General features: G+C 42.6%; 1 protein-coding gene across 4 annotated transcripts; it reads right to left on the bottom strand.

Moving 5' to 3' along the window:
• Nucleotides 1-739: 739 nt before the first annotated feature.
• On the bottom strand, nucleotides 740-11,552 carry LOC143400895 (serpin B6-like). Of its 4 annotated transcripts, none has more exons than XM_076857860.1 (7): nucleotides 11,364-11,537; nucleotides 10,416-10,417; nucleotides 9,306-9,432; nucleotides 6,366-6,483; nucleotides 4,857-5,005; nucleotides 1,622-1,768; nucleotides 740-1,280 (listed from the first exon to the last, which is right to left on the bottom strand). In XM_076857860.1, the coding sequence occupies exons 1-7, from the start codon at nucleotides 11,535-11,537 to the stop codon at nucleotides 876-878; spliced, it is 1,122 nt and encodes a 373-aa protein (XP_076713975.1). In that variant the 3' UTR covers nucleotides 740-875. The 4 variants fall into 4 exon arrangements, with proteins under 4 accessions (XP_076713975.1, XP_076713974.1, XP_076713976.1 ...); XM_076857859.1 differs by having other exon boundaries at nucleotides 1,622-1,777; nucleotides 4,863-5,005; XM_076857861.1 differs by lacking the exon at nucleotides 10,416-10,417 and having other exon boundaries at nucleotides 1,622-1,777; nucleotides 4,863-5,005; nucleotides 9,306-9,458; nucleotides 11,373-11,552.
• Between the last annotated feature and the right edge of the window lie 258 nt (nucleotides 11,553-11,810).

The following is an 11,810-nucleotide window of genomic DNA, read 5'->3' as shown; positions in this document are numbered from 1 at the left end:
CTTGAAAAACAGAACCTGGCCCATCAGTTTCTCCCTGTGATGCTGAATGCTACAACTGCATTGCCAGCAAGGAACACAACTGGCTGCAGAAAACTTCGCCACTTTTTTTTTGTAATAATATTTGCCATGAAGAAATCCACCTGATATGTAACCACACAGTTGTTGTAAACCACTTTCCTGTGAATGGTTAGGTATACCTCTGACCCCTGGGAGCAATTTAACTTTACAAGGCAGGGGCAGTGTGGTGTGAATATATCCATTACCCATCACAACACAGGAAAGTAGAGATGCACGTGGAAAAGGGACCAATTTCTCACTGGCCCAAGTTACCCACTCCCCCACCTCCATGGAGTCCTCCAGAGAGCTCACAGAAATTTTAGAATTTTTGAGCTCCCCACAGTAGGTTCCTGAGATGTGCCCTGACCCTCACACCTCCTCACAGCTCTGCATTCTACTCTAGACTCTCACTGAAAATGGGATGAGATTTTCATGCCACAGTGGAGAAGAGAGAGGCACCACTTATCTTCTTATGCCTGGAGAAGGGCCAATGGTAATGGCAGTTATCTGCCCACAGTGAAGCCACGGGGTCCTTCCCAGCTGCAGTGGGGTGGGTGACAGCATATTCCTGGCAGGGATGAATGAACCCAGCAGCCAACGTGACCACAGATCCACAGAGAAGGGCAATTTCTAATCCTGGAAAAACATCTCACATGCAAACTGTAGTGAACATGGGACTCCAAAATAGGGCCCTTTATTTCTGAATTGTTACACTGCACTGATAAGGTCACTTGGGGCACAGGCACATGGTGGAGTGTCGGAAGAAAAGTGGGTCAGAGGGTGAAAGAAGAGGACTGCACCCAGGGATGACTGTTTCCTCACGGAGAAGAAACTCGGCCGCAGAACAGAATCCCTCTGGTCCTGCTCTGCTGGATGAAGAAGAGGAAGGGGTGGTCTGTGCAGAAGCGCGCAGTGAACCTCATGCACCTCATCATCATGATAGCGGCAGTGGCGGCTGCAGCTTCAGTACCCTCCTCATTGACCTCCACAAAGGACTTGTGCACGACCTTGGACAGATGCAGGTCTCTCCTGGATGACATTCCAGAAAAGTCTGCCCTGGCCTCATTGAAGGCATCGGTCATGCCCAGGCTGTGAAGGACTTCCTCCAGATCATAATTTTCCTGGAGCTTAATCCGAGGGAGGAAAACCTCCACCTCCTCTTCGTCCATCAGGTCTGGGCTGGTCCACTCTATGTACTTCTCATAAGTAAGTTCCTTCTCCACCTAGAAGGGAGTTGAACAGGTCAAGACCTAGGAAGTGCTGTCACACAGGGCCACGTGTGGTTATACACATGTTCCACATTGTGAGTGGGAGCCTTTCTTTGGCCAGAGGTGGTGCTATTGGTAACCCAGGTAACTGGGCAGAGCTCAGGGACAGCTCAGCAGGAAAGCTTGCCTAACATCTGCAAGATCCTTGTTCCACCTCCAACACAGACACAAACAATAAAATTAAATTAAATTTAAAAAAATAAAAAGCTAACTGGGAACGGGGGAAAGCAGCTACACCAGAAACCCAGTGCCCTTCCCCTGCCATCAGGGCCTCGTTATGGCTTAGTGCTCCTTACCGTTTTCAAGTCAATGTGCTCATCGGGCAGCATGATGATCATATTCAGCTCCTCGCTGACGTAGGGAAGGACCAGAATCTTGGTGAATATTTCCCCTATATAGGTCATTTTAAAAGTAGACTTCTGAAACATCATTTGCACAGGCTTCTCCTCATTCTGGAAGGAAATGGACAACTGTTGAGTAGAAACATGACCCAGCTGGCACACTGGACTAATTCCACAGAGGTAGCCCCTGTGGGCCCAGGAACACTCTTGACCCAGCTTCTAGGACAGGCCATGAGGTTCCTCCTGAACCCCTGTTATGGTTAGACACCAAGTGTCCCCAGAGGCCAGTGTGTTAAAGGTTTTATCTACAGTGTGGAGCTATTGCTCATTTCTTTCTTTACACTCTGCATCTCACTCCTTAGCAAATTATGATGGCTCCACCTTTGAAATACAACCAAAGCCTCATCTGTTGTGCTTTCTTCCACTGCCATCACCCTATCCCTGGAATACAGAGAGGACCTCAGAGGGATCCCAGGGAAACGTAAGTCAGATCACACCCCTCTGACTGGACACCCTTCCATGACACCCCCTCTCCTAGGAGCAAGATCTGAAGTGCTCAGTACATCCTATAATCACAACAGCTCATCTCCCATTCCTTGTCTCTCCTCACCTCCTACTACTCTCCCTCTGCTGGTTCCTACACTCACAGGGGTCTCTATGGAAAATCAGGGTCATTCTATCCCTCCCCTGTCAACTCATCCCTAAAACCTAGAGGGTATAGCCTTTGCCTCTTCCTGGTCTTTACTCAAGTATCACCCTCTCAGTGAATGCTTCCTTGATAGACCTGACCTGCAGCTGTACCCCCAACCACAGCTTCCTGTCTGCTTCCTTTGTGTCTCTGGAGCACTTACCACTGCCTAACAACTACTAATGTCTTATTTAAGCTTCTGGTTTCTCCCTCAAGAAAATGTAAGTTTCATGGGGCAGACATGTTCAGCACGTCAATACCTGGCACATCGTAGGCACTCAATTAACATCCGCTGAATAAATGAATAAACAAACTGATGAGCAGAAATAGCCAAGGGCCAGCCTGAGACCATGAGAAAAAGACAGAGGACAGTGACCACATCCTACCCTACAATACTGCTTAACTCATGAGTACTCCACAGTTTGATACCAGCAGATACTCTGAAATTTTTCCAATTCCATGCAACAGGCACTGCTGAGGGAGCTCCCTAGTTGTCTGGCAGAGCACACCATTCCGGATCAAATGGAGTAAACCAAAGACATATCTGCTGTCACTTTCTGTCTCCGCCTTGTCGAGCTTGCCTGAACTAGACCTCAGCCACAACAGTCTCCTGCCCTTGGCTCCTCAGACATGTCCTTGGCCAGAACTTGGCACACTTTCTCCACAAATGGGCGGACAGTAAATATTTTGGCATTTGTGCTACAGACAATTCTTATCATAACTACTCTATTCTACTGCTGTGACACATATAAACAAATAAGTATGTGTGTGCACCAACAAAACTTTATCTGATAAACTTGATATGGGCTGGCTTTGACCTACAGGCCTCAGGGTGCTGACCCCACCTTATTCAATTTCTCTGCATTCCCCTCCAGGACCCAAGGTCTCCAATCTTATAATAGAAAAGAATCCAATCTTGGTAATTGAATGACTCACTAAATATATAATTATGTTAGTAAGCTTAATCCCACTTAGAAATGAAGAATCCAAATGAAAATCCTTATCAACTCAAAATCCATGCCCCTGGAGACACCCCTGCCACACACTCTGTGGGCTGGTACAGTCAGCCCATGCTGCAGCTCCACCCTCTCCCTCTACTGCAGAAAGCAAGGTAAACTTCTTCACCGCTCTGTATTGAGCAGAAGCCATGTGAGAGCAGTTCTGGTTTCCTCTGAATACAATGGCAGAACCTCCAAAGAAGGCCTTTTGCTCTCCATCTCCTGGCCTTCTTGCTCCATCCTGCCTGGACAGTGGAGGCAGTATCTGAGCCCTCCTGTGAGCATGAGGAAGAGGCCACAGGCTGAGGTGGAAGAGCAGGGAGAGCTGGTTCCCAAGAGCCTCACCCCAGTGCCACATCAGCCCTGGGTTCTCCTCTCCTCTGGGCCTCCTGGGTGGTGAGATGAGCTGTGAGCTAAACTGCAGAGATCTGGGGTTTCCGTTGCTTACAGTTGAATGAAGTCCTAAAATACATCTTGTTAGAGATGAATTTCAAGAAGAAAAAAAATCATATTTTAAGGGAAAACAGGACAGTTCATTTCAGAATAAATCTCAACACAAAATGTATGTCTTGGAAAACTGAAGGTTCAGATCCAAGGGGATGAGGAAGATCTAACTTATGGTCAGTGATCAAGAAAACATTAGTCCACCCTGTCTGCTTTGCAGCATGTAAAAAAGAAAAAAAAACCTGTATAAGTAAAAAGACTTTTTTAAAAATGGATTCTGTGAGAGAAAGACACCAGGCCATCTGCCAACACCTTCCAAGCTGAAGGTGTTTAAACTCAAGAGTCCAATTCTGTGTATGTATCCTTTTGCTTGTTTTTAAACAAAGATATATACTGGTGTTATCCTTATAAACAAAAGAAGACTGAAGATCAGTGATTGGTTCAGTATTTCCTGAGCACCAGCTATCATAACTCCTTGATAACTTCCAGCTACATACAGGTCAAGCACTTATATGACAGCCATCTGCCCTGGGATGGTTTTTCAACAAAAATGAAAAGTCCTTCAACCACTGCTATGTCTTGTGCAGACCAGCAGGGGGCGGAGTGACAGCTTAGATAAAGGGGCAGATACCAGGTGGGGCTTCCAGAAGGGACACAGCAGTTAAGAAAGGAGTGTGAAGGTACTGAAGAAAGTGGGGAGGATCCAGGTCCACAAGGACCCTCCTACACCAAATTTGGAGTTTGAACTTTATCTCAAAAGTTCTGAGAAGCCCAGAAAGACCTAAAGTTAGCCTGAGAGCTACACCATCAGATTCGTCTTGTAGATTAACACACCAGAGAAAGTAGGGCAGGTGACAGTAGGGGGGGCCAAACAGAACCGAACCCTTGGTGACATATGAAAGGAGGAAACTCATGAGAGAAAGGCCCCAAGGCATGGGGATTCCTTGCTGCAGGGCTACCCTATGCCATGCAAGACATAGGCTCCGTGTGGTGGCCTTCATGATCTAGAAACCAACAACACAGGCCCTGTGTCTGGGAATCTCCTTTGTTACTATGCAACATTCACCTTGCTGACTTTAAATGGTCTCTCCTTGGTGAGCTCTTTGTCAAACTGTTTATCCCAGTTTCCTTTGAAATAGATGGCATTCACAAGAACCAGATTAGTGTTTGTATTCAATGAACCTGGAGATAGCAACTCTATTATTTTATCTGAAAGGAAAAATTAAAGAACCAGTTAGCTGAGAGTTTTCTGATGAGTGTTTCAGTGATGATATGGAGAGAGATCCACCTCCTCAAATGGTCAAGCACAGAGATAAAGGATCACATATTCTCCAAATAACATAAATAGATATTTGTCATCAAAACAAAGCAATATCCCTGGCATTGAAATACTTGTTCTAGGAAGAAAAATACCATCATTTGAATAAAACATAAAAGGAAAAAGTAGATACTAGTAAGTGAATTCATACCACATGAGATAGAAAGAAATGATTGGTGCCTACAAATTAAAGGACTAAAAATACTGTTAAAAAGAGTGATTATAAATTTAAACTTAAATGTTTGAGGTGCTAGATATGTTCACCCTGATTTAAACATTTCACATAATATATATGCAATGAAGCATCATGTACAGTTTTGTTATTATTCCTAGTCCAGCATATTGAACAATATTATTTTTATACAATATACATGATTTTGTTATTATCCACTAAAAATATTTAAGATTTTAAAAAGATGAGCTGTTACAAGATGCTCTTTACAAATGTAAAGCACGGTTTAGCCAGACATGGTGGTACATGCCTGTAATCATAGTGGCTTGGTTGCCTGAGGCAGGAGGATTGTAAATTCTAAGCCAGCCTTAGCAACTGAGGCCCTAAGCATCTTCACCAGACCCTGTCTCTAAATAAAATATTTATTTAGGACAAATATCCCTTACATTATTTAGGATGTGGCTTGGTATTTAAGTCCCTCTGGTTTGAATACCTGATACCAAAATTGAAAAAAAAAAAAAAGCACACTGTTTATATTAAAAACCACAGGTCCATGAGGATACCACCAAGCAACTTGCAACAATGCGTGAAAACTGGGGAGCATGAGCTCACACTAGAGAGGACACAGCTGAGACCTGTCAGGTGGAATCTTCTTTATTCGATTGGTGAAAAGAAAAAACAAACAACAGCAAAGACATTACAGTGTGGATTGTTCTGGATGAGGGGTGCTGACTAGGGGGAAACATCATGGATACACTGAGAAGAGCAGGGAAGACCTAGTGAAAATGTCATCCACAGACAGTGTTTCAGAAGCAGACTTTTAAAGTCTGAAATTATTTTGAGAACAAACACATCATTCCTGTTCATATTTGACAATCTTGTGAAGGAACTGACAATAAGACTGATGTAAATACTATTAAAAACAGAACAACAGGCTGGAACTGTAGCTCAGCAGTAGAGCATCTGCTCAGCATGCCCAAGGCCCTGGGTTGGATTCCCAGCACTGCAAACAAAGGAACTAGCAAAGCAACAACAACCCCACCATCACCAGAAACAACAAATAAAAACCATGTTTTTACCTTCTGTCTTTTTAGCTACCCAGGTATTTACGTGTTTTCTGGACTCCTCTGTAGCATTCAGAAAGTCAAGCTCTTCCATCTCTGCTTGGTAGAAATTCTGGCAGGAATCTTTAAAAGACTAAGGCAGAGCAACATAATTGCATGGTTCCAAAATAATTAATAAGTGTACTTCTTTCATGTACCAAAGCAGAAAATAAAAAATGTGCTGATTTAAAGATGCTATTTACAAATAAATACATAGAATGAACATAAAATCCACCTTCTCAGTTTTGGGCCATCTTTAATGTCCCAAGTATCAAATAAATTTCATGAATGGCTGGATCTTTATGGGAGTTGCTGAGCCTCAAGAGGTAACTGGGAGGAAGCTGAGCTGCAATAAGTATGGAGAGAAAGTTAACCCAGCAAGAGCTACCACTCCTCTGCACTCTGGAATAAGGGACACTGGATACAGAAAGTAGAACACCACCCTGCCAGCACAACTTCCTGTGATAACAGAAAAATGAGCACCATCAATAATGGTGTCCCAGGTGACTACAGAGCACCTGAGATCAGTGCAGCTGCAGAACTGAATATTCTCTTTTATTTTATTTTGATTAATTACATGTGTCTAGAGATTGCCAGTGCTGCTGAACATCTCAGTTTGGGGTAGTAAGCAATTCTCAAAAAACAAGCAGGGCTATGATTCAGCTCAGTGGTAAAGCATTTTCTCAGCATGGGAAAATCCCTTGGTTCAATCACAAAAAAAGAAAGGAAAAAGAGGTTCAAAGTGTTTTACTAACATATCCTATGAAATGATAATGACATTGATGAACACATACATTCTACCATGTTAAAATAAGAAAATTTGTGGAATATAAGTGTGCTTACAACCCATTACATTGGCAATGTGCTATGAAATTATTTCCTAATTTTCCTTTTGAACAACTTACGGCTCCATATTTGATTTCTCATTATAAGGCAAGATTTCACATTTCTCCTTCAGTATTGCACAGACACAGGTGTTAGGAACACAAGTTCTTTGATTTATTAGCTGAGTGGCCTTAAAAAGGTTAATTAGTGTCTCTGCCTCTTGGTTTGCCCTGTAAATGAGACAGCACTGGCTGTATAAAACTCCCAGAATTACTTTGAGGCCCAGCTGAATTACTTTCATTATTACTACTTTATCCAGTGTTACTGAATTCTCAACATATTGTGGGCACTTAAAAGGAGAACTTCCTGTATCATTCCATTTCATTCTCACAGAGTTCTTGCTTTACCAATTTCACTGTTCTGTTTCTGAGAAATTTTAAATCTTTCAATCTAAGAAAATAGTCTGAAAGCAAACTGGCCACTCAAATATTGATAACTTGCCACACACTTGTGGGTGATTTTTACAACTTTTAAACACCCTAGAAAATAACTACCTGATATTCAAGTTACTATTATACAAACAATGAAAAATCAAACTCAAGGAATATGTAATTATACATCATGGTTGGTATTCAATTTTTGGAAGTTTAAAATAATGAATGGCAAATATTTCTAATTTCCTTATTTTATATACTAATATAAATTTTTAAATATCCATAGTTTTCTTAAAATATCCACAAAAATAACATGAAAGAAAATTAAATCAGCCAATCATGTGAGTGTGTTGGAATTTCTGAACATATAAAAGACTTAAAGAGGGTGATGATACCTATAAAGTAGCTAAGACTAATTAAATAAGTAAATTGATTATATTATTGTGATAATAGTTGTTACCAATATTTGAACCCATGCTTGTTTATGTTCATTTTATATCACTTCCTTTTAAAACAATTAATGTAATTTAAAACAGGTTTGAAAAATGAGGGAAAAAACATAGAAAATATTGAAATTCCATATATACGAAAACTCTTATAAATCAATAAGAAAAGGGAATACAGATCAATAGAAAAAGGTGCACAGAATATGTAAATAAACAATGTGCAGAAAACAAAACAGGTTGAATATCCCAAAATGTACATGCGCTGAAGTATTTTACATTTTGGCACTTTCCAATTTTGGATTTTGGAATTATGGATACTCAGTTTGTCCATGCTCAAAGAGCTTAAGTTCAATCTCATAAGTAATCAAGATTCAAAAGCTACAAATATGCAGTGTTCATCATGGTAGATGGAAACCAACATTCTGCTTATATCCCTGAAAGAAACAGATACATCACTTTGGAGAGACATTGAGTAATATATATTAAAATCTCAACGCTCTATTTCCTTCCTCCCTCCACAAATCCACCTGGGAGCAGCACACACATTCATACATGCACAAAAGTCACAGTCAATAATACTATCTGTAACAGCCCAGACTGGGTATGACCTAAAGCCCATCCATGAGCAAATAGCTTTCTATGTTACAATGTGTCCAACTTAGAATTATCAGATGATGGTTCATAATAGTGATGTAGGGCTGGGGATGCACTCAGTGGTAGAGCTCATGCTTATTTATATTTGAGGTCCTGGGTTCAATCCCCAGTGCCACATAATGGTGATGATGATGATCATGATAACAACACTGAAGTAGATCCACATACACTGAGATGGGAAGAACAAGAGAAATATATTTCAAAACAACATGTATTGGATAAAGACAAAATGCAGAGAAAATTACTACTAAACAAGATCACTACATGTGCAGGAGGATACATGTCAAATCTATGAAAGCTCTTATTCTTGGAGGGATGATGGGTTGTGGGACAGAGGTTAATGTGGCTCTTGCTTTGCTGGATTTATTGCATTCTGCACAAAAATGTACTCACCTTTGACTTGAGTAGTTTTCTGATTTTTTAAATGAAAGGGTGTGAACAAATACATGAGTAACCAGAAACCTGAGTGAATTCACAGCCCAGGCTCTTTCAGCTGCACCACGAGTCCCCCTCCTCCCCACTATCTTGCTTCATCAAAAGTAGCGAGTATGACTTACTAAGAGGAAATCATAGGACTTTTCTCCAAAGAGCCTGTTGGCTGTTCTAAGCAAGTACTGTGTGTTTGTCTTGTTCAATTTGGTGAGAAGGGACTGGAAGCCCTGGTGGACATCTCCACCTCCACTGCTGCTGCTTTTATTTAAAGAAAGTGCCTGAAATCAGAAACATAAAAAAACATACCATTGCAGTAGGCCCTGACTACAGGGAACAAACAAACTATACTAAACTTGGCCTAAGAACTGTGCAGATTCTTATCACCAACCAATTAGAGACAAAAAGTATCTTGAAAGCTCACTCTCCAGTGTCCCTCCCAGGATCCTTCTCTGTACCCTGTCAGTATTGTTCTGAGCAGAAATGTCTCTCCACAACCCAGGCTCTTCGTATCTGGAGCCTAGCTGGAGACAGAGTTACTACCAGACCTCCCATCTCTGCAAACGCAGGATGCTCCAGAAAATTGTAATGTGCAGTCTCTCCCTGCCTTTAAGTTTGTGAAGGCTCTGACCAACAGAATTCGGAACAAGCAATACTGTCCAGGCCTGAACCTTAAAAAGCCTTGTAGCTGTCACGTTCACTCTCTTGCACCCGCTGTCATGATGGAAGAAAGTCCAAGGAATCCCCTTGGAGGATCTGCTACCACACAGGCTGAGTTGCTGGGAAGAGAACCAAAGCCCCATCCAATACCCATCACCAAGACTCCCCATGTGAAAGAAAGCCTCCTTGGACCCTGCAATCCAGCTGTCTATTGCAACAGTAGCCTGAGTGGCCCCAGCTGTCATCATAGGGAGCATAAGAACTGCCTCTGAGGCCACTGGATCTGAGAAATAATCCACCATTATTATTTCAAGCCACTAAATTTGGGGATGGTTTGTTTTGCAGCAACAGATAAAATGTGCAGCAATGCAGAAGTGTTCCGTCATAACAAAAATAAACAACTTGATGCTGGCTTTGGACATGGGCAGTTGACAGAGGCTGGAGGGACAGGGATGAAATTACTACCATAGTCTGCAAAAAGAGGTAAGGTAGGTGATAAGGTAGGCACTGGCCAGAGAAGTGCAGATGTTCACCTGTAGCAAGAGGTAAGATAGGACACGTTTCCAGTGAATGCCCACAGCTGTCTAAGATGTGCGGAAAGTGTGTATCTCTAAGTGCCTAACTTAGAGTGTGGGAAGAGAGATATGAGATATGAGAAAGAATCATTGCATTTTCAAGCAGAATTTAAAGGAACTATTTCTAACCCAGGTCTTAATGGGTAGAACATAAAGGTGTTTCTTATCTCCCCCCTCTCCAGTTGACAACATAATTTTCAACCTAAGAAATGGCCTCAAGGTAGAGCTCCAATCCATGGCTCAGGAGCAAGATCAAGATCCACTTTGTAAAAACCTTGGGACAACAAAGGCAGCATCTCATAGACCTGTAGACAAAGGGGCTTCTTAGCAACTCAAGGACATTGCCCCACAGCACCCTTACTTCCAACCTGACACAGTCTTGTCTCAAACAGACTTGTGCGTGTGGCTTGGTCCAGTGAAGCAGGCTGTAACTTGAGACATAGAAATCCTACAATGGTTAAAGGAGTTATAAAACCTTGTAACTAAAAGGTGAGACAGTTCAAAGTGAAGAGAGGCCCTTGAACTCCAACTCTCTTTTGGCAGGAGAAAGGCTACGAGAGCAACACACATGAAACATGACCCATTTCTTCTGGAAAAGGAAGGGAGGTGCCAAGCACTAAGCCCAGAATGCACAGGGGAGTGCCATGGCCTGACATGTGAGGGACCAGGAATGAGTCCCAGGAAACCCAGGTAGAGCCAATCAAGGAATATTCCCACCCTGAGGAAACATGAGCCTGGCACACACACCTGGCTGGGTTTGGAAATTGCTACAGTTCAGGGACTGCAATGTGCTCACAGGGGTGCTCAGGAGGGGTAGCATGTGCTTCTTGTCAACTCTCCATCCACACCCCTCTGATACCCTCTGATATCCATCCACAGCAATCCCTTTGGGATTTGAAGTGCTGAGAATCAGCTCAATTGACATTTATCAGCATTTAACTCCCAAAGGACACCAGGTACCTGAGCCATCTGGACTGCGGTGGTTCCCTTTGTCCCCATGAGGACCATGGCCAGGGCCGAGGAGATGCTGATGGGTGAGTAAAACACATTTTTTGAACTGTCTTCACCCAGCCTTTTCAGAAGGTTTAAGGCAAAGGTGCCCGTTGCTTCCAACAGAGGATCCATGATGGCGAGCCTGGAACGATGGACTTCAGATCAGTATCACAGGAACACAGGCTCACAGGCCAACTGCACTTTCCCTCCTGTTAACTCCACTGCTGCTGTGGTGCAATAAGCAAACAGACCCACACAGAACTCTGAGGGTCTTTTGGGGGTCTCAAGATTATTTTATGTCCTAACATTAAATGAAAAAGAAGAGAAAATTTAATACTATGATCCTGTTGTGTGAAGACGTGTATCTGCACACTTCTTTGTGTGCATGGGCAAAGTGTGGGGAGG

This window comes from Callospermophilus lateralis, chromosome 6 (assembly GCF_048772815.1).
Source record: "Callospermophilus lateralis isolate mCalLat2 chromosome 6, mCalLat2.hap1, whole genome shotgun sequence".
Classification (NCBI taxonomy): Eukaryota; Metazoa; Chordata; class Mammalia; order Rodentia; family Sciuridae; genus Callospermophilus; species Callospermophilus lateralis.
This window is presented reverse-complemented; position numbering and strand designations above follow the sequence as displayed.

Bases quoted from the DNA above. Each gene is read 5' to 3' on its own strand.
- LOC143400895 (XM_076857861.1), bottom strand. From the start codon at position 11,537: ATGGATCCTCTGTTGGAAGCAACGGGCACCTTTGCCTTAAACCTTCTG. The intron at 9,459-11,372 runs GTACCTGGTGTC...TTCTGATTTCAG, and splicing joins CCGCAGTCCAGATGGCTCAG to GCACTTTCTTTAAATAAAAG. The intron at 1,281-1,621 runs GTAAGGAGCACT...ACTCCCTTCTAG, and splicing joins AGCACATTGACTTGAAAACG to GTGGAGAAGGAACTTACTTA.